This window comes from Ornithorhynchus anatinus, chromosome 8, assembly GCF_004115215.2.
Source record: "Ornithorhynchus anatinus isolate Pmale09 chromosome 8, mOrnAna1.pri.v4, whole genome shotgun sequence".
Taxonomy (NCBI): Eukaryota; Metazoa; Chordata; class Mammalia; order Monotremata; family Ornithorhynchidae; genus Ornithorhynchus; species Ornithorhynchus anatinus.
The window spans coordinates 33,823,880-33,841,170 of NC_041735.1; the positions used below are offsets into that span (position 1 = coordinate 33,823,880).

General features: G+C 46.6%; 1 protein-coding gene and 1 pseudogene across 1 annotated transcript; both read left to right on the top strand.

Annotated features, from left to right (window-relative positions):
- The first annotated feature begins 989 nt into the window (after positions 1-989).
- On the top strand, positions 990-2,156 carry LOC114813882 (putative vomeronasal receptor-like protein 4). The gene is made up of 2 exons (XM_029071387.1): positions 990-996; positions 1,192-2,156. Exons 1-2 carry the CDS (start codon positions 990-992, stop codon positions 2,154-2,156), a joined length of 972 nt encoding a protein of 323 aa, XP_028927220.1.
- Positions 16,008-16,841, top strand: ORNANAV1R-PS4059 (vomeronasal 1 receptor ornAnaV1R-ps4059 pseudogene; annotated as a pseudogene).

Below are 17,291 nucleotides of genomic sequence, written 5' to 3' on the forward strand. Positions count from 1 at the left end.
GACTGTCAGTTGATTTTTTTGACCACATTTGAGGCTAAGCCATTCGACTGAGGGCATCCCGATCACTAAGGAAGAAGAAGGAAGTCACATTTCGTGACAAATTCCTTAAATTTGATCATATTAACTGACCCGTGGTCCATCTTAAACTTATTCAGTACATTGTGTCTCGAAACTAGACCAGTGAATCGCACTTTTATCTTTGTGTGAACACTGGGATCTCCTCAGCTCTTTACCTGGATGAAAATGGCCATAGAATCACTTTAGGGGGGTTCAGACCTCCAGTTATGTCAGCTGCATCCTAAGGCCCTCCGCTGTTTCCCTTCCAGGAACAGGACAGCATTTCAATGTCATATAAGTCCCTGAAGTGCAGTGGGATCATTCAGAGTCCTGTCAGTCACACTCCTGTCTCTTTAACCTTCTCCTTTGGTGTCCTAGGCAAATTTGTCCCTCCAACACCCAGCGGCTTACCGACCCTCTACCCCAGCTACACGGAAAGGTTAGAATGCTACTGGATTTTTAACCCTTGAATCGACAGAATCTTTAACAACCAAATGATTTAATGTGAAATGATTCTTCTATAAAAAATCACTTGCCCTTTCCTTTCATACATTTCCCTTCCCCAGGACCCTATTTTTCTGTGGGTTTCAAGCTTTCTGAAAAAAACCCAGGGATGGGAGGGAGCCTCACTCCTCAGGAATCCTAACCTCAGGACCCCAGCGTGGAAAAGCATTCACCAATCACTTTTCCCCTCAAGATTGCTCAGTCCTTTCTCTAACTGTAAAAGGTTGAGGGGATGTGATAAAGTTTAGGCCCATGGAAAACTACTGTCCTTTTGGAGAAAGACAACATCGCTTGTGTTAATCAGTCAATCGATTAATGGGGTTGATTGAGCACTTACACTGTGCAGAGCACTGTGCTAAGTACTTTTTAAGGGTCACTGTGTCCTAGTCATGTGCTGGAATTCTTTGAATTGACCATTCAGTCTGTAGATGTCAGGTAAGAAGTGGGCATAATATGCTGAGAAGTTCAGAACGCTTTTGAAATCTGGGGTTGATCCAAATGGATTGTGGAAACTTGACCATTCCCTACAAATCTGACTGACATACTCAATTCATTTTGGATCCTTTGCAAGTTTTCTTTTCATCTCCAGGAATTAATTCTCATGTTTCTGGTCCATCCTTATTTCTCCAGTGGAACTGCAGAAATTTGCATCGGGAAGCGTTGATGTGGCCCTGGGAGTCAGTTTCCTCTCCAAGACAGGAGTAGGTATCCTGGGGAACTCTCTCCTCATCACCTACTACCTCACTTCGTTCCTCCTGGGTTCCAAACTGATGCCCACAGACCTGACCATCGTCCACCTGGCCACGGTCCACACCGTGATGCTTCTTACAAGGTGGATCGTCATGGCATCAGGGATGTTGGGGCTGCATCTTGTCCAGAATGATGCTGAGTGTAAGCTCTTCACCTATGTCTACCGCATCACCCGGGCCCTCTCCATCTGCACCACTGCCCTCCTGAGTGTGGTCCAGGCCATCACCATCAGTCCTAGCAACTCCTATCTGTTCCAGCTCAAGGTTCAGATCCCAAATGACATCCTCCCGGTCTTAGCCATCTTGTGGATTCCCAACTCGCTGATAAGCACCAACCTTCTGTTTCAAATGTTTGCCTCTTCCAATACAACCAACATGGATGCCAACTGTTATTTGGTACCTATAAACACACTCCTCCAGGGGCTGATTCTCACCTTCATGGCTCTCCGCGACATCCTCTCCCTGGGGCTCATGAGCTGCTGCAGTGGGTACATGGTCCTTCTCCTGCACCGACATGGGCAGCAGGTCCAGCATCTTCACAGTCCCAGCCAAGTCCCCAAAACATTGCCAGAGAAACGAGCCACCCAGACCATTGTGCTGCTGGTGAGCTGCTTTGTAGTCTTTTACTGTGGAGACCTTGTCTTATCCCTGTTTCTAGGGTCATCCATGAAAAATAATGCTGCCCTCCTGAATGCAGCCATGTTTGTGCCTAGTGGATATGCCACTATCAGCCCCTTTGTGTTGCTCACCTGTGACAGAAGGGTCATTAAGTTCCTAACTAATTTTCTGGGGAATAGGATCATCAAATCACCTCAGAAAACAATGTTATCTGCCAGACCTCTTTGAAATGTAAATCCAAGTGGTGTCAACTACACCATCTATCCCATCTATCTCTCTGCCAATCTCTCACTTGGGTCCTGCCACTGGTCTGGAAAGCCCTCCCTTTTCTATCTGACTGACAGTTACTCTCTCAAGCTTCAAAGCTTTATTGAAGGCCCATCTCCTCCAAGAGGCCTTCCCTGTCTAATCCCTCTTTCTTCTTCTTCCACTTCCTTCTGCATAACCCCCGAATTTAGATTTATTCCTTTTTTCACCCCTCCCTCAGAACCCAGCACTTATGTACATATCTGCAATTTATTTATGATATTAGTGACTGTCAGTCTTCTCCTGTAGACTGTAGCTCAATGTGGGAAGAGAATATGTCTACCAACCCTGTTGAATCGTACTCTCCAAAGGGTTTAATACAGTGTTATTCACATAGGAAGCTCTCAGTAAATTCAAACTATTGACAGTTTCACTTATTTTGAATACAGTCTGGATTACTGTAAAACAACCGGACACGAAAGATAATAATAAAAATTTAAAAACCTGCAGCATTTGTTAAGTGCTTCCTATGGAGGAGGTAGAGAAAAGAGGGGGATTGAAGAGAAGGATTTGCAGCAACTTGCGGGTGTTTCATAGCAGCATCAATTTCACATGAGGATCCCATGTCACCAGGAGGAGTTGAGGGAAGGCTGATGCTGGGCAGCATGGCGACTGGACATGGTCTATGTGGTGGAAGGGGCTCAGTGCTAACCTCATCACACTGGAACTCAAGACCAAGGAAGACAAGTACAAGGGGCTGACAAAAGGGGGCCAGACAGAATCTGACTGGGGGTGTTGGACTTAGCATCACCAAGTACTATGTTAAATACTTAGATAAATGCAAGATAATCACATCTGACACAGTCCCTGTCCCACATGGAGATCACAGTCCAAGGGATAGAGAGAAAAGGAAGCTCACCGCGATTGTATAATCCTTTTCCCCATTAAATCAAATGGGAATAGCATTGCAACCAAGAATTTACAGGTGTAGGTGTCTGCCAGTGTATCCTGAGTAATTCTTTTATTTTTTTTCTCCTCTCATTACTTTCATGGTGTTTAACCTACTGAGAGAGGAAATGAACAAGGTAAAGACATGTGACTGGGACAGGGAGGGGCAGATGGACAGGCAGTAGACACCAAAAAATAGGCTCTAGATTGTCAGCTCATTCATTCATTCATTCATTCTTTCATTCAATAGTATTTATTGTGCACTTACTATGTGCAGAGCACTGTACTAAGCGCTTGGAATGAACAAGTCAGCAACAGATAGAGACAGTCCCTGCCCTTTGACGGGCTTAAAGTCTAATCGGGGAGCTCCTTACGTGCAGGGAATGTGTCTACCAACCTTATTGTACTGGACTCTTCCAAGCGCTCAGGACAGTCACGCCTTGCCTTTGCTGGGTAAGACAAGTTAAATGAAGAAAATACAGGAGAGATGGAATCTCAGCTGACTCTGTTATGCAGAGGAGAGAAAATTAGGTCCTCCCAGACCCATTTCAGGATGAATGTGGGGAGAGCCAGCCTAGTGATCTTGGAGTGCTGGAATGAACTCAGCATTTCGAAGACTGAGCTCCTTATCTTCCCTCCCAAACCCTGTCCTCTCCCTGACATTCCCATCCCTGTGGACAACACTACCATCCTTCCTGTCTCATGAGTCTGTAGCCTTGGTGTTATCCTTGACTCAGCTCTCTCATTCACACCACACAACCAATCCATCACCAAGACCTTCCAGTCTCACCTTCACAACATCACCAAGATCTGCCCATTCTTCTCCATTCAAACCGCTACCTTGTTGGTACACTCTCTCATCATGCCCTGCTTGGATTGCTACATCAGCAAACCTTTCTGATCTCCTAACCTCCTTTCTCTTCCCACTTCAGTCTATATTTCACTCTGCTGCCCAGATTATCTTTCTGCAGAAATGCTCTAGGTATGTCACTCCCTTCTTCAAAAATGTACAGTGGTTGCCTATCAAATTTCACATGAAGTCAAAACTCCTCACTCTTGGTTTCAAAGCTCTCCGTCCCCTTGCCTGCTCCTACCTCACCTCCCTCTCTCCTGCTACAGCCCACCCCAAACACTCCACTCACCTGCCACCGCTAACCTCCTCAAGGTGCCTCGTTCTCACCTGTCCTGCCATTGACACCCAACCCACATCCTACCACTGACCTGAAATGCCCTCCCTTCTCACATCTGCCAAGTTCACTCTCTTCCCCTCTTCAAAGCCCTACTGAGAGCTCACCTCCTCCAGGAGGCTTTCCCAAACTGAGCCCTCCCTTTCCATCTGCCCCTCCTCCCATCCCTCTGCTCTACCCCCTTCCCCTCCCCACAGCACTTGTGCATATTTGTATAAATTATTTATTATTCGATTTATTTTATGAATGATGTGTATATATCAGCAGCGTGGCTCAGTGGAAGGAGCACAGGCTTGGGATTCAGAGGTCAAGGATTCAGAGTGGCCCTGCCACTTGTCAGGTGTGTGACTGTGGGCAAGTCACTTAACTTCTCTGTGCCTCAGTTACCTCATCTGTAAAATGGGGATTAAGACTTTGAGCCTCACCTGGGACAATCTGATTACCCTGTAGCTACCCCAGCGCTTAGAACAGTGCTCTGCACATAGTAAGTGCTTAACAAATGCCAACCTTATTATGATTATTATGGTATGATGCCTGACTACTTGTTTTGTTTTGCTGTCTGTCTCCCACTTTTAGACTGTGAGCCCCTTGTTGGGCAGGGATTATCTCTATCCATTGCAGAATTCTACATTCCAAGCACTTAGTACAGTGTTCTGCCCACAGAAGTGCTCAATAAATATAATTGAATGAATGAGTGAATGAATAAAGATATTATGGTTAGATGGCTTTGGTATTTGTGACCACTTATTGATTCAGAAAAATTGTGTTTGTCAAGTGCTGTCTCTGTGCCAGGCACTATACTAAGCAGAAGGGTAGATATAAAATCATCCAGCTGGACAGAGTCTATGTAATCCATGGAGTTTACGGCACTAACCACTATTTTACAACTGAGGAAGCTGAGGTACAGAGGAGTTGAGTGCCTTGCCCATGGTCACTCAGCAGACATGAGGAAGAGTTATGATTAGAACCCAGGACCTCTATTCCCAGGCCTGGGATCTTTCCACTAGGCCACACTGCTTCCCGATGTTGATGTTGAGTATGGTTCAGACATTAACAGACAGACAGTACTAACAGAACTGCAAAGGCGTCGGGTGAGTCACTTATGGAAGGACCTCATGCCATGACCATAGGGAAGTTTGGACTCGGCTAACCTTTTGTGGATCTTCAGTTTGACTGGAAATGTACTACTACATGCTGTTCTACCTCATTATCACTCCAACAAATGGAAATATATGATCTCTCATTTTAAATCCCTGTACACCCCCCACACACCTATCCATGTATCTCTCTTCAATAGGGATATACTGTTACATGTATGTTTACATACATGTTCACATATCCCTATCCCTTTGAGATATTTATAGGTAAGTGAAAATCAGTGAGTGCATTAATAATGTCAGTATAAAACACATGCATATCTATGAGGTGAGGAAATCGAGAATCAGTGTCTCAGATCTCCAGTGCTAAGTGATTGCAAGTTCCACACTCAGTTAATCAACCCATCAGTAGTACTCACTGAATGCTTAATATATGTAAAGGGGAATTTCCTAGTGGAAAGAGAAACAGGTCTGGGAGTCAGAGGACTCGGGTTCTAATCCTGCCCTGGCCATTTTCCTGCTGTGTGACTTTGGACAAGTCACTAAACTTCTATATGCCTCAATTTCCACATCTGTAAAATGAGGATTCAGTAGCTGCCTTCCCTCTTACTTAGAATGTGAGCCCCACGTGACTTATGGGCTATTTCTGAACTTGTATTCACCACAGCACTCAATGCAGTGCCCGGGACTTAGAAAGAGCATAAGAGATGTCACAGATAATACTGTTATAATTATAATATTCATTATTACTATGATTTGCTTCAGAAAGCCAGAAGAGTTGTGGCCCAGCTGAATCAGACTGATTGCTATGATGCACTGACAAAGGTGGTTTCTGGACACTGGGAACTCTCCATCTCCTGCTCATTCCTGACAGTGTCAGGATCCTGCAAGTGAAAAGAAAATCACTGGCCTGGAGGAAGATGAGCACATGAAACCCTTCCCTATAAACATCCACCTGGTCACCACACTGGGCCGAGAGAAACATGGTTCTGGAATCAAATGGCAGCACGGTGAGTTTCTCCTTCTTCCTGACTCTACAGTTGGGAAAGGACAGGAGATCATCTTCTTTTGTGAGCCAAAGGGGTCATGTAGACGTGGACCAGGAAAGGGCTGGTCAACAAAATCATGACTGTTAGAATTGGCCGTTCCCCCAAACCCTGACAATGACACTACCCTGGCACTCTCTGCAGACCAAGACAGATGTCCCATCCTTCTTTGATCCCTCTACCCTCTGACAGATGGACTGGCTGTACTGAGAGAGCTGCCTGCTTCTGACTGTATCCTCAGTCACTTTCTCCATCATTTTCCTGCCTCACAGCTGTATGTCCAGTACAGGCTTCTCCCTCCCAGATTTTGGGACCTCTCAGCAGAGAGACAGCCCTTGTTCCAGGACACCCATGCCCCCCCGGATTTTCAGCAAGTCTATCCTATTTACGGTTGAGATAAACACTCTCTCACTTCTCCCCGTCCCTCTGCTAGTCCCAGAGCTGCAGGGCCACCTCTGCTGGGGCTGGCCAGAGGCTGGGCAGGGGAACAGGATATGTTTTAGGGCCACTAGACTAGGTCTTTTCCTGAAATGAAGAAGTTACTCCTGCCTTTCTCTCTCTCTCCCGAACCCGGATTTAAAGGCAAACTCTGTCCCCCAAACACTCTAACACAGACATGGATTAACCAACACCGCCCCCCCCCCCCACACAAATGAACCAACACACACACACACACACACACACACACACACAAATATCACCCTAGGACTCTGGCAAGACAATTACAGTCTCATTTTACCTCCCACCAGAAACAATCTAGTCCCTCAACATTTCACTGGACTAAACTATTCCCAAATCTCCATAAGAATGATTTAATTCTTTATGTTCTTAACACTTACATTTAGGCTTTGAATAGATTCAAATAAACATTCAGGCTGCTGTTTTATCTTAATCCAATTCTCCCTCTTTCCTTCTCCCCTCTGGGGTCCAGCAGGCGAGGGATCTAGTGCTCTGCACATAGTAAGCGCTTAACGAATACCCACATTATTCACTAATTTTCCTTGAAGCCAGTTCCTTCCAAGTCCTCGTTGCCTACATCTTCTGTGGAATCCTCAGTATCAGCTTTAAATGATTCTGATTCCTTCCATATATCTGCTCCTGCATATTATAACTTGCCAGGGTCATGATGCCATCTCCCTAAAAAAGACCTCCTCTCTACTTTTCACTGAACTCAAATTAGGTTAATTTAACTTTAACAAATTATTGGCAATCTGGTCTTACCACAAACCCATCATCCCACCTCTGTTCATCATCTTCTAGCCCTCAGGTTTCATTTCCAGTTATGCTGAAAGGCTGGTCCTGACTACTGGTGACATTTCGACTGCTTAAAGACTGATTTCAGAAATTAATATTGCCATGTGGTAGTCAGACTCAGTCTTGGACATGAGTTTTTTTTATCCTTTTAATAATTTGTGGAAAACATACTTATATTCACTCCCAAACTGTACCAGTAACTAAATGACTAATTCAAAGACAGAATTTACTTTGTGACCAAACTCTCTTTTGGTTCTTTGATCTTGTATTGGTGCCGTCCTCCTTTGCTACTGAACTTTATTTTGTCTAGATTGATGCTTATGATTTTACTTACTAGTTGGACCATCTTTAAGCTTCACAAAATGCTCTTTAAATCGTGTTTCTTATATGAAATGGAAGTCTGTATGGTTTGTTTTCCTGGTATGTCCTGGGATCTCGTGATTGAGGAAATGATGAGACAGAAACCTGTCTGAAATCAGTTCTCTCTCTACTCGTTAATTCAGTGAAGTGTGCTTTAGTGGAAAGATCCCAGGCTTGGGAGTCAGAGGACATAGGTTCCAATCCTGGATCGGCCACCTAGCCTGCTGTGGGACCTTGGGCAAGCTACTTAACTCCTTTAGGCTTTGGTTACCTCATCTGTAAAATAGGTATTAAAACTGTGAGCCCTACTAGGGACAACCTGATGAGCTTGTATCTACTTGAGTGCATAAAATAGTGCTTGGCAGATAGTGAGTGCTTAACAAATACCATAATTATTCATTATCATTAGTATTACGAGATAGAAAATGGCATCCAATGGTTGATATGAGTTTGGGTTCAAATAATAATGATTAATGTCCTTGTGGTTGGGAAGTCCTCATCTTTCTTCAGATGATGTTCCTGCCTGTTTTTCCTGGACCAGGTGATCTTCCAGAGCACACCCCTTCCTTAACTTGATGCTTTCATATCCCATCTCAGGCTTAAGGCATCTCCAGTGATCAGAGGCAGAGTGTCCCATTGCATCAGTGAAGTCCTGTAAAATCCTAGGAAGTTTCTAACCTAACCAAACGACTGCCAGGCAGACGAATGCCCAGTAGATTCAGCTACTTAGACACAATTGGTAAAATCTGAAACAATTCTCTTCTGATCATACTTCCTATCACAAAATGACCCTTCTTGTAAATGCCTAAATCCTAAGAATCCAAGTACTAAAACTTTCCAGAGTCCCTTCAGAAGAAAACACAATTTGCATTAAAACAGAAATCCATAATTTTTCTTTGCCATTCTTTTTTTTTTTTTGGACTGCTTGACAATTAAGCACCCCACCATGTTATGCTGCACCCTTCTCGCAAATAAATCAATGGAAAATTAACTCTTAAGAGACTTGTTAATGCTTAGGCTTTTATTGTAAACTCTCAGTACTCTTCCAAGCACAGTGATCTGCATATAATGTCTTGTCGCATGCAGTCAAGTCTTCTGGACACATAGCGACTCCATAGACACACCTCTCCCAGAAAGCTCCACTCTCCATCAGCCATTCTGGTAGGTGTTTCCATAAAGGTTTCTTGGTAAAAATATGGAACTGGTTTACTATAGCCTACTTTCCTGCAGTACACTAGAGTTTCTGCCCTCGAATCTCTTTCATGCAGCTGCTGCACAGCACAGGTGAATTTTGACTTGTAACACACTGCCTTCCACTCACTAGCCACTGCCCAAGCTAGGAATAGAAAGGGTTTGCCTCTGCTTGACTTGCCCTCACATAGAAGATACTGGTAGAGTACTGGAAATTCTCCAGGTGTGATAATAATAACAATGGCATTTGTTAAGCTCTTACTATGTGCCAAGCATTGTTCTAACCCTGCAGTAGAGCCAAGATAATGAGGTTATCCCACTTGGGGGTGACAGTCTTATTGCTCATTTTACAGATGAGATAACTGAGGCACAGAAGTTAAGTGACTTGCTCAAGGTCAAACAGCAGACAAGCGGCAGAGCCGATATCAGAACCCACATCCTCGACTTCCAAGCCCATGCTCTTTCCCCTAAGCCACACTGCTTCTCTAATCATGAGAGAGGCTGCCCTGTACCTCACACAAATTTCTTAAGGTCTCTTATTTCCTGCTTGTGCCACTCCTCAGGTTGCCTCCTCGAATGAATGGTAAAACCAATCGATCCATCCATCAGTGGTATTTATTGAGTGCTTATTTAGTGCAGGGAACTGTATTAAGCACTGGGGAGAGGAGAATGCAAAAGTCTAGTGTGAGAGCGTGAATACTGGCCCAGGGTCCAGAGGTCTGTGGACAGCTGGGAAATCAAGGCTCCGTGTCTACGTGTCCACACAGAAACTCCCTGGCAGCTTAGTTTTGGCCAAGGTTAATTTGATAATGTTATTTAAGTGCTTAATGTGGGCCCAACACTGCACTAAGTTCTGGAATAGATACAAGGTAATCAGGTGGGACACAGTCCAAGTCCCACGTGGGCCTCAAGGTCTCAAACTCCATTTTAAACATGACCTAACTGAGGAACAGAAAATTGAAGTCACTTTCCAAGGGTCACACAGTCAACAAGTGGTGGTGCTTGGATTAGAACCCAGGTCCTCAGACTCCCAAGCCTGTGCTTCTTCCACTTGGACACACTGCTTCTATCCTCATGGTCCCTCCCTAGGTTGGGGAAATCACCATACCGTTCACAGGTGTGGGATCGTTCTGTGCCCTCAGCGGCTCTGGGTACATGTCCCCTATTTTTCTGAGAATGCCACGGGACAGACTCCAGGAGTTCATCCCCCCACTTAAGCTATGGTCTCGTAGAGGCCTCAGAATGTCTTTGCTATGCCTTTCAGTTGTCTGTTCTCTCCTTTGTCTTTTCCTGTAACTGTGGTGACCTCAGCTCCACGACTGTGGTCAACTGACTCATGAATGTCTGATTGGAGGCTCTATCCTATTCCATGAAGGCTGTGATGTCAGTCATGTACTGTGTGCAGAACACTATACTAAGCACTTGGGAGAGAACAATAGAACACTATGCCAGAAAGATTCCCTGACCACAGTAAGCTTAGAGTCAAGAGCCAGAGACAGACATCAATATAAAGAAATAAACTACGTATATGTACTTGAGTGTTGAGGGGCTTGGAGGGAGGATGAATGAAGGGAGCAATTCAGGGCATGCAGAAGGGAGAGGAAGAAGAGGAAAGGAGAACTTAGCCAGGAAAGGCCTCTTGGAGGAGATGTGCCTTCAACAAGGCATTGAAGGAGGGGAGAGTAATTGTCTGTTGGATTTTAGGATGGAGGGGGTTCCAGGCCACAGGAAGGACGTGGCCTGTGGCAAGATAGATGAGACTGAGGTTCAGTGAGAAAGTTAGCATTAGAGAAGGGAAGTGTGTGGGCTGTGTTGTACTAGGAGGGTAGCAAGGTGCAGTAGGAGGGGGCAAGATGACTGAGTGCTTCGAAGCCAATGGTGAAGATTTTCTGCTTGGGGTATAGGAGTGGGGAAACGTCCTGAACGTTTTCGTAGAAAAATGATCTGGTCAGTAGAGTGAAGTTTGGACTGAAGAGGGGAGAGGAGACAAGAGTCTGGGATGTCAGCAAAGTGACTGATGCAGTAATCAAGGCAGGATAGGATAAACAGTTTTATTAACATGGTAGCAGTTTGGATGGAGAGGAAAGGGCAGATTTTAGTGGTCTCGTGAAGGTGGAACTGACAGCAGATTGTTCTGGATTGAATATGTGGGATAAATGAGAGGGAGGAGTCAAGGATAAGGCCCAGGATATGGGCTTGTGAGACAGGAATGGTGGTGGTGCTGTCTATGGTGATGGGAAAGTCAGAAGGAGGACATGGTTTGGGTGGAAAGATGAGGAGGTCTGTTTTGGGCATGTTGAGTGTGAGGTCACGGCAGGACATCAAAGCAGAGATGTCTTGAAGGCAGATGGAGATGCGAGACTGTGGAGAGGGAGAGAGATGGTGGCCGGAGATGTAGATTTGATTCTCATCTGAATAGAGTTGATAGTTGTAGCCATGGGAGCAAATGAGTTCTCCAAGGGGATGGGTGTAGTTGGAGAATAGAAGGTGACCCAGAAGTGAACCTTGAGGGAAACCCACAGTAGGGGGTGGCAAGTCGAGGAAAAGCCTGTGAAAGAGACTGAGAATGAATGGCCAGAAATATGGGGAAGAACCTGGTTGATGCACATGGCCTCCTTTTTCTCCAGGAGGACACATCTCTTCCAGTGCTGCTTGGAATAGAATGGCCCCTTTTTTTTCTTGCTGACCTTATTACCTGGAGAGCAAACGTCTTCTACAAAGTAAGTGCCCCTGACAGGGCACGCAGTGACCACTGTTGGCCCTCCTTTAGGAGTCCCTTTAGGTCCTAGATTGACATCTTGTCTGACCTCCAGGGGTGCCTTGGGTCCTTGAAGGGCTCAACCCAATTTCGAATATATTTAACAATAAACTCACTTCTGAAGACCTAGGCCTGCAGGGCTGGTGGTCAGCCTGGGGTCTTGCTCATCCTCACCAGGTGATCGATTCAGGACCTGGGTCTTACTTTTCAAGATCGTACTCATAGAGCCATGATTTGACCCTCCTGCAGAACAGGAAGGGGAGTCTGTGGTTCCAGCAAGCTGGACTTTATTGCCTGCTGGAGTAGTCCAGCAGGCTGCCTGTCCCGGGACACAGTTCGTCACTTTATCCCCTTCATTTCTCCCTGTCCTCAGGTTACTCCATCAAGGTAGCGGCCTTACCTGGATTTGGCTAATTGTGTCTCCTCAATCTCTCTTCCTAGTTTACTTCACCCTTGTCTCTCATCTGGTCTCTCTTGTCTCTTCTCCAGTCCTTCCAGGACACAGTAAGCACTCAATAAATATGATTGAATGATAGGGTGGGTTCCCATCCACAGTGATTTGGTGATCATGTTGGCAGAAGCAGTATAATAATAATAATAATGTTGGTATTTGTTAGGCACTTACTATGTGCAGAGCACTGTTCTAAGCACTGGGATAGATACAGGGTAATAAGGTGGTCCCACGTGAGGTTCACAGTTAATCCCCATTTTACAGATGAGGTAACTGAGGCACAGAGAAGTTAAGTGACTTGCCCACAGTCACACAGCTGACAAGAGGCAGAGCCTGGATTCGATCCCATGACCTCTGACTCTGAAGCCCAGGCTCTTTCCACTGAGCCACGCTGCAGTATGCTATACTATACACAAGAACCCTTTCATTGTCAACATTTCAGTCTCAACAACATTATTCATTGAATGCTTATTATGTGCAAAATACTGTGCTAAATGCTGGGAGGTAAATTCATGAACAATATAGCTATAGAAGCAGGGCAGCCTCCAGTGAGCATGGATGAGTCAAGCTGTGCCCACCGTACAACAATCTTGATCTCATCCGTCTTTCCAAAAGCATCTCTCCCCACTTTGCCCCCCGTCCTCACTTCCCACTCTCGATGATCAGGTCTCTGCTCTCAACTCCACCCTCTCTCCTAATCTCAACCCTTCGCCCCCCTTTCCCTCCACCGCTCTCGCTCCACTAACCTACAGCCCTGGATCACCTCCTCTGTCCGCCTCCTACGCTCCTATGCTCGAGCTGCTGAGCGCTGCTGGGGAAAGTCCAAGTACCAAGCTGACCTCATACATTTGAAATTTATTCTTTCCTGCCTTAACTCTGCCCTCTCCTCCGCTAGGCAAAACTTCTTCTCCTCCCTCATCGACACCCATGCCCGTCACCACCACCAATTGTTCCGGACCTTTAACTCTCTCCTTATGCCCCCTGTTCCTCCCCATGCCCCATCTCTCACCCCCAATGATCTGGCCACCTACTTCATCACAAAAATCAACACAATCAGGTCTGAGCTCCCCAAAGTCACTGCACCTCCTCTCCCCTCCTCCCCACAACCCTCTCCCCTACTTTCCCATCTTTCCCTGCAGTATCTTCAGAGGAGATCTCCTCCCTCCTCGCAAGTGCCACCCCCCCCCCACCTGCACCTCGGACCCCATTCCCTCTCACCTTATTAAAACCATCGCCCCTGCCCCCCTTCTTTTCTTAACTTCTATCTTTAACCACTCAATCTCCAATGGCTCCTTCCCATCTGCCTGAAAACATGCCCATGTCTCCCCCATCCTAAAAAAACCCTCTCTCGACTCCACTTCCCCTTCCAGTTATCGCCCTATCTCCCTACTACCCTTTCCTTTCCAAAATCCTAGAAGGAGTCATCTACACTCGCTGTTCAGAATTCCTTAACTCCCATTCTCTCCTCAACCCCCTCCACTCTGGCTTCCGTCCCCTCCACTCTACCGAGACTGCTCTCTCTAAGGTCACCCATGACCTCCTTCTTGCCAAATACAATGGCTCCTACTCCATTCTAATCCTCCTTGACGTCTCAGCTGCCTTTGATACTGTCGACCATCCCCTTCTACTCCACACCTTATCTCACCTTGGCTTCATGGACTCCGTCCTCTCCTGGTTCTCCTCTTACCTCTCTGGCCGGTCATTCTCGGTCTCCTTCACAGGCGCCTCCTCCCCCTCCCATCCTTTAACTGTTGGAGTTCCTCAAGGGTCAGTTCTTGGCCCTCTTCTCTTCTCCATTTACACTCACTCCCTTGGTGAACTCATTGGCTCTCACGGCTTCCACTACCATCTCTACGTACATGACACGCAGATCTACATCTCTGCCCCTGTCCTCTCCCCCTCCCTTCAGGCTCGCATCTTCTCCTGCCTCCAGGACGTCTCCACCTGGATGTTTGCCCACCACCTAAAACTCAACATGACCCAAACTGAGCTCCTCATCTTCCCTCCCAAGCCTGGTCCTCTCCCAGACTTCCCTATCACCATGGATGGTATGACCATCCTTCCCATCTATCAGGCCCACAACCTCGGTGTCATCTTTGACTCGTCTCTCTCGTTCACCCCACACATCCGATCCGTTACCAACATCTGCCGGTCTCACCTTTATAATATCGCCAAGATCCGCCTTTTCCTTTCTACCCAAACGGCTACCTTACTGCTACAGGCTCTTGCTATATCCCGGCTAGACTACTGTGTCAGCCTTCTCTCTGATCTCCCTTCCTCCTCTCTCTCCCCGCTCCAGTCTATTCTTCACTCTGCTGCCTGGCTCATCTTCCTGCAGAAACGTTCTGGGCATGTCACTTCCCTTCTTAAAAACCTCCAGTGGTTGCCTATCTACCTCCGCTCAAAACAAAAACTCCTCACTCTCGGCTTCAAGGCTCTCCATCACCTTGCCCCTTCCTACCTCTCCTCGCTTCTCTCTTTCTACTGCCCACCCCACATGCTCCGCGCCTCTGTCCCCCACCTCCTCACCGTCCCTCGGCCTCGTCTATCCCACCATAGACCCCTGCTGGGCCACGTCCTCCTGCGGTCCTGGAATGTCCTCCCTCCTCAACTCCGACAATCTAATTCTCTTCCCCTGTTCAAATCCCTTCTTAAAGCTCACCTCCTCCAAGAGGCCTACCTAGACTGAGCTCCCCCCTTTTTCCTTCTGCTCCCTCTAACCCCCCTTTCACCTCTCCACAGCTAAACCCTCTTCTCCCCCCTTTCCCTCTCCTCCTCCCCCACTCCGTCCCACGCCCTCAGCACTGTACTCGTCCGCTCAACTGTATATATCTTCATCACCCTATTCATTTTGTTTAATGAGATGAACATCACCCTGATTATATTTTTATTTGCCATTGTTTTTATGAGATGTTCTTCCCCTTGACTCTATTTATTGCCATTGTTTTTGTCTGCCTGTCTCCCCCTATTAGACTGTAAGCCCATCAAAGGGCAGGGACTGTCCCTATCTGCTGCCGATTTGTACATTCCAGCGCTTAGTACAGTGCTCTGCACATAGTAAGCACTCAATAAATACTATTGAATGAATGAATGAATGAATGAATGACTACTCCCCAACAGGAATAGGGGCCTGGGCAGGCCGGAGGTGAGATTGGAGCGTAGATTCTCTCCAAGATGTTGGTTCCCAGAGATGGGGTGGTTCATTGTGGAGTTTTGGCTCAAGGTACCTCTGGCCATTGGCTGCAGCTGCTTATTAAGGGTCATTGTGTCCTACACATGTGTTGGAATTCTTTCAAATGACCATTCAGTCTGTAGGTGTCAGGTAAGCAGTGGGCATAATATGCTGAGAAGTTCAAAAGGCTATTGAAACCTGGGGTTTATCAAAATGGATTGTGGAAACTTGACCATTCCCTACCAATCTGATGACATACTTCATTTTGGATCCTTTGCAAGTTTTTTTTTCATCTCCAGGATCTAATTATCATGTTTCTGGTCCATCCTGATTTCTCCAGTGGTCCTGTAGAAATTTATTTCCAAAGTGATGGATGTTGATGTGGCTCAGGGAGTCAGTTTCCTTTCCCAGACAGGAGTTGGTATCCTGGGGAACTCTCTCCTCATCACACTCTACCTCACTTCGTTCCTTCTGGGTTCCAAACTGAAGCCCACAGACCTCACGGTCATCCACCTGGCCCTGATTCACAACGTGATGCTTCTTACAAGGTGGATCGTCATGGCCTCAGGGATGTTGGGGCTGCAGTTTGTCCAGAATGATGCTGAGTGTAAGCTCTGCATCTATGTCTACCACATCACCAGGGCCCTCTCCATCTGCCCCACCTCCTTCCTGAGCGTGGTCCAGGCCATCACCATCAGTCCTAGCAGCTCCTATCTGTTCCAGCTCAAGGTTCAGATCCCAAAAGCCATCTGCCCGGTCTTAGCCGTCTTGTGGATTCCCAACTCACTGATAAGCACCAACCTTCTGTTCCAAATGTTCGCCTCTTCCAATACAACCAACATGGATACCAACTGTTATTTGGTGCCTATAAACACACCCCTCCAGGGCTTGATTCTCACCTTTATGGCTCTCCGTGACATCCTCGCGCTGGGGCTCATGAGCTGCTGCAGTGGGTACATGGTCCTTCTCCTGCACCGACATGGGCAATAGGTCCAGCATCTTCACAGCCTCAGCCAAACCCCCAAAATATCACCAGAGAGACGAGCCACCCAGACTACTGTGCTGTTGGTGAGCTGTTTTGTAATCTTTTACTGTGGAGACTTTGTCTTTTCCATGTTTCTAGGGACATCCATGAAGAATAATGCTGCCCTCTCTGATGCAGCCATGTTTGTGGCCAGTGGGTATGCCACTATCAGCCCCTAGGTGTTGCTCACCTGTGACAGAAGGGTCATTAGGTTCCTAGATGATTTTCTGGGGAATAGAACCCTGAAATCCCCTCAGACCACAGTGTTATCTGCCAGCCCTCTTTGATATGGAAATCCAAGTGGACTCTAGCTAGGTACTCTGCCTAGATCTCATCTCTCTCTGTGAATCTCTCAATCGGGTCTTGACACTGGCCTGGAAAGCCCTCCCTTTTTGATCTGACAGACAGTTACTCTCTCTACCATCGAAGCTTTACTGAAGGCCCATCTCCTCCAAGAGGCTTCCCTGTCTAAGCCCTCCTTTCTTCTTCTCCCACTGCCTTCTGCATGACCCTTGAATTTAGAGTTATTCCTTTTTTCGACCCTTCCCTCAAAACACAGCACTTCTGTACATATCTGCAATTCATTCATTTATATTATTGACTCTCGGTCTCACCCTGTAGACTGTAAG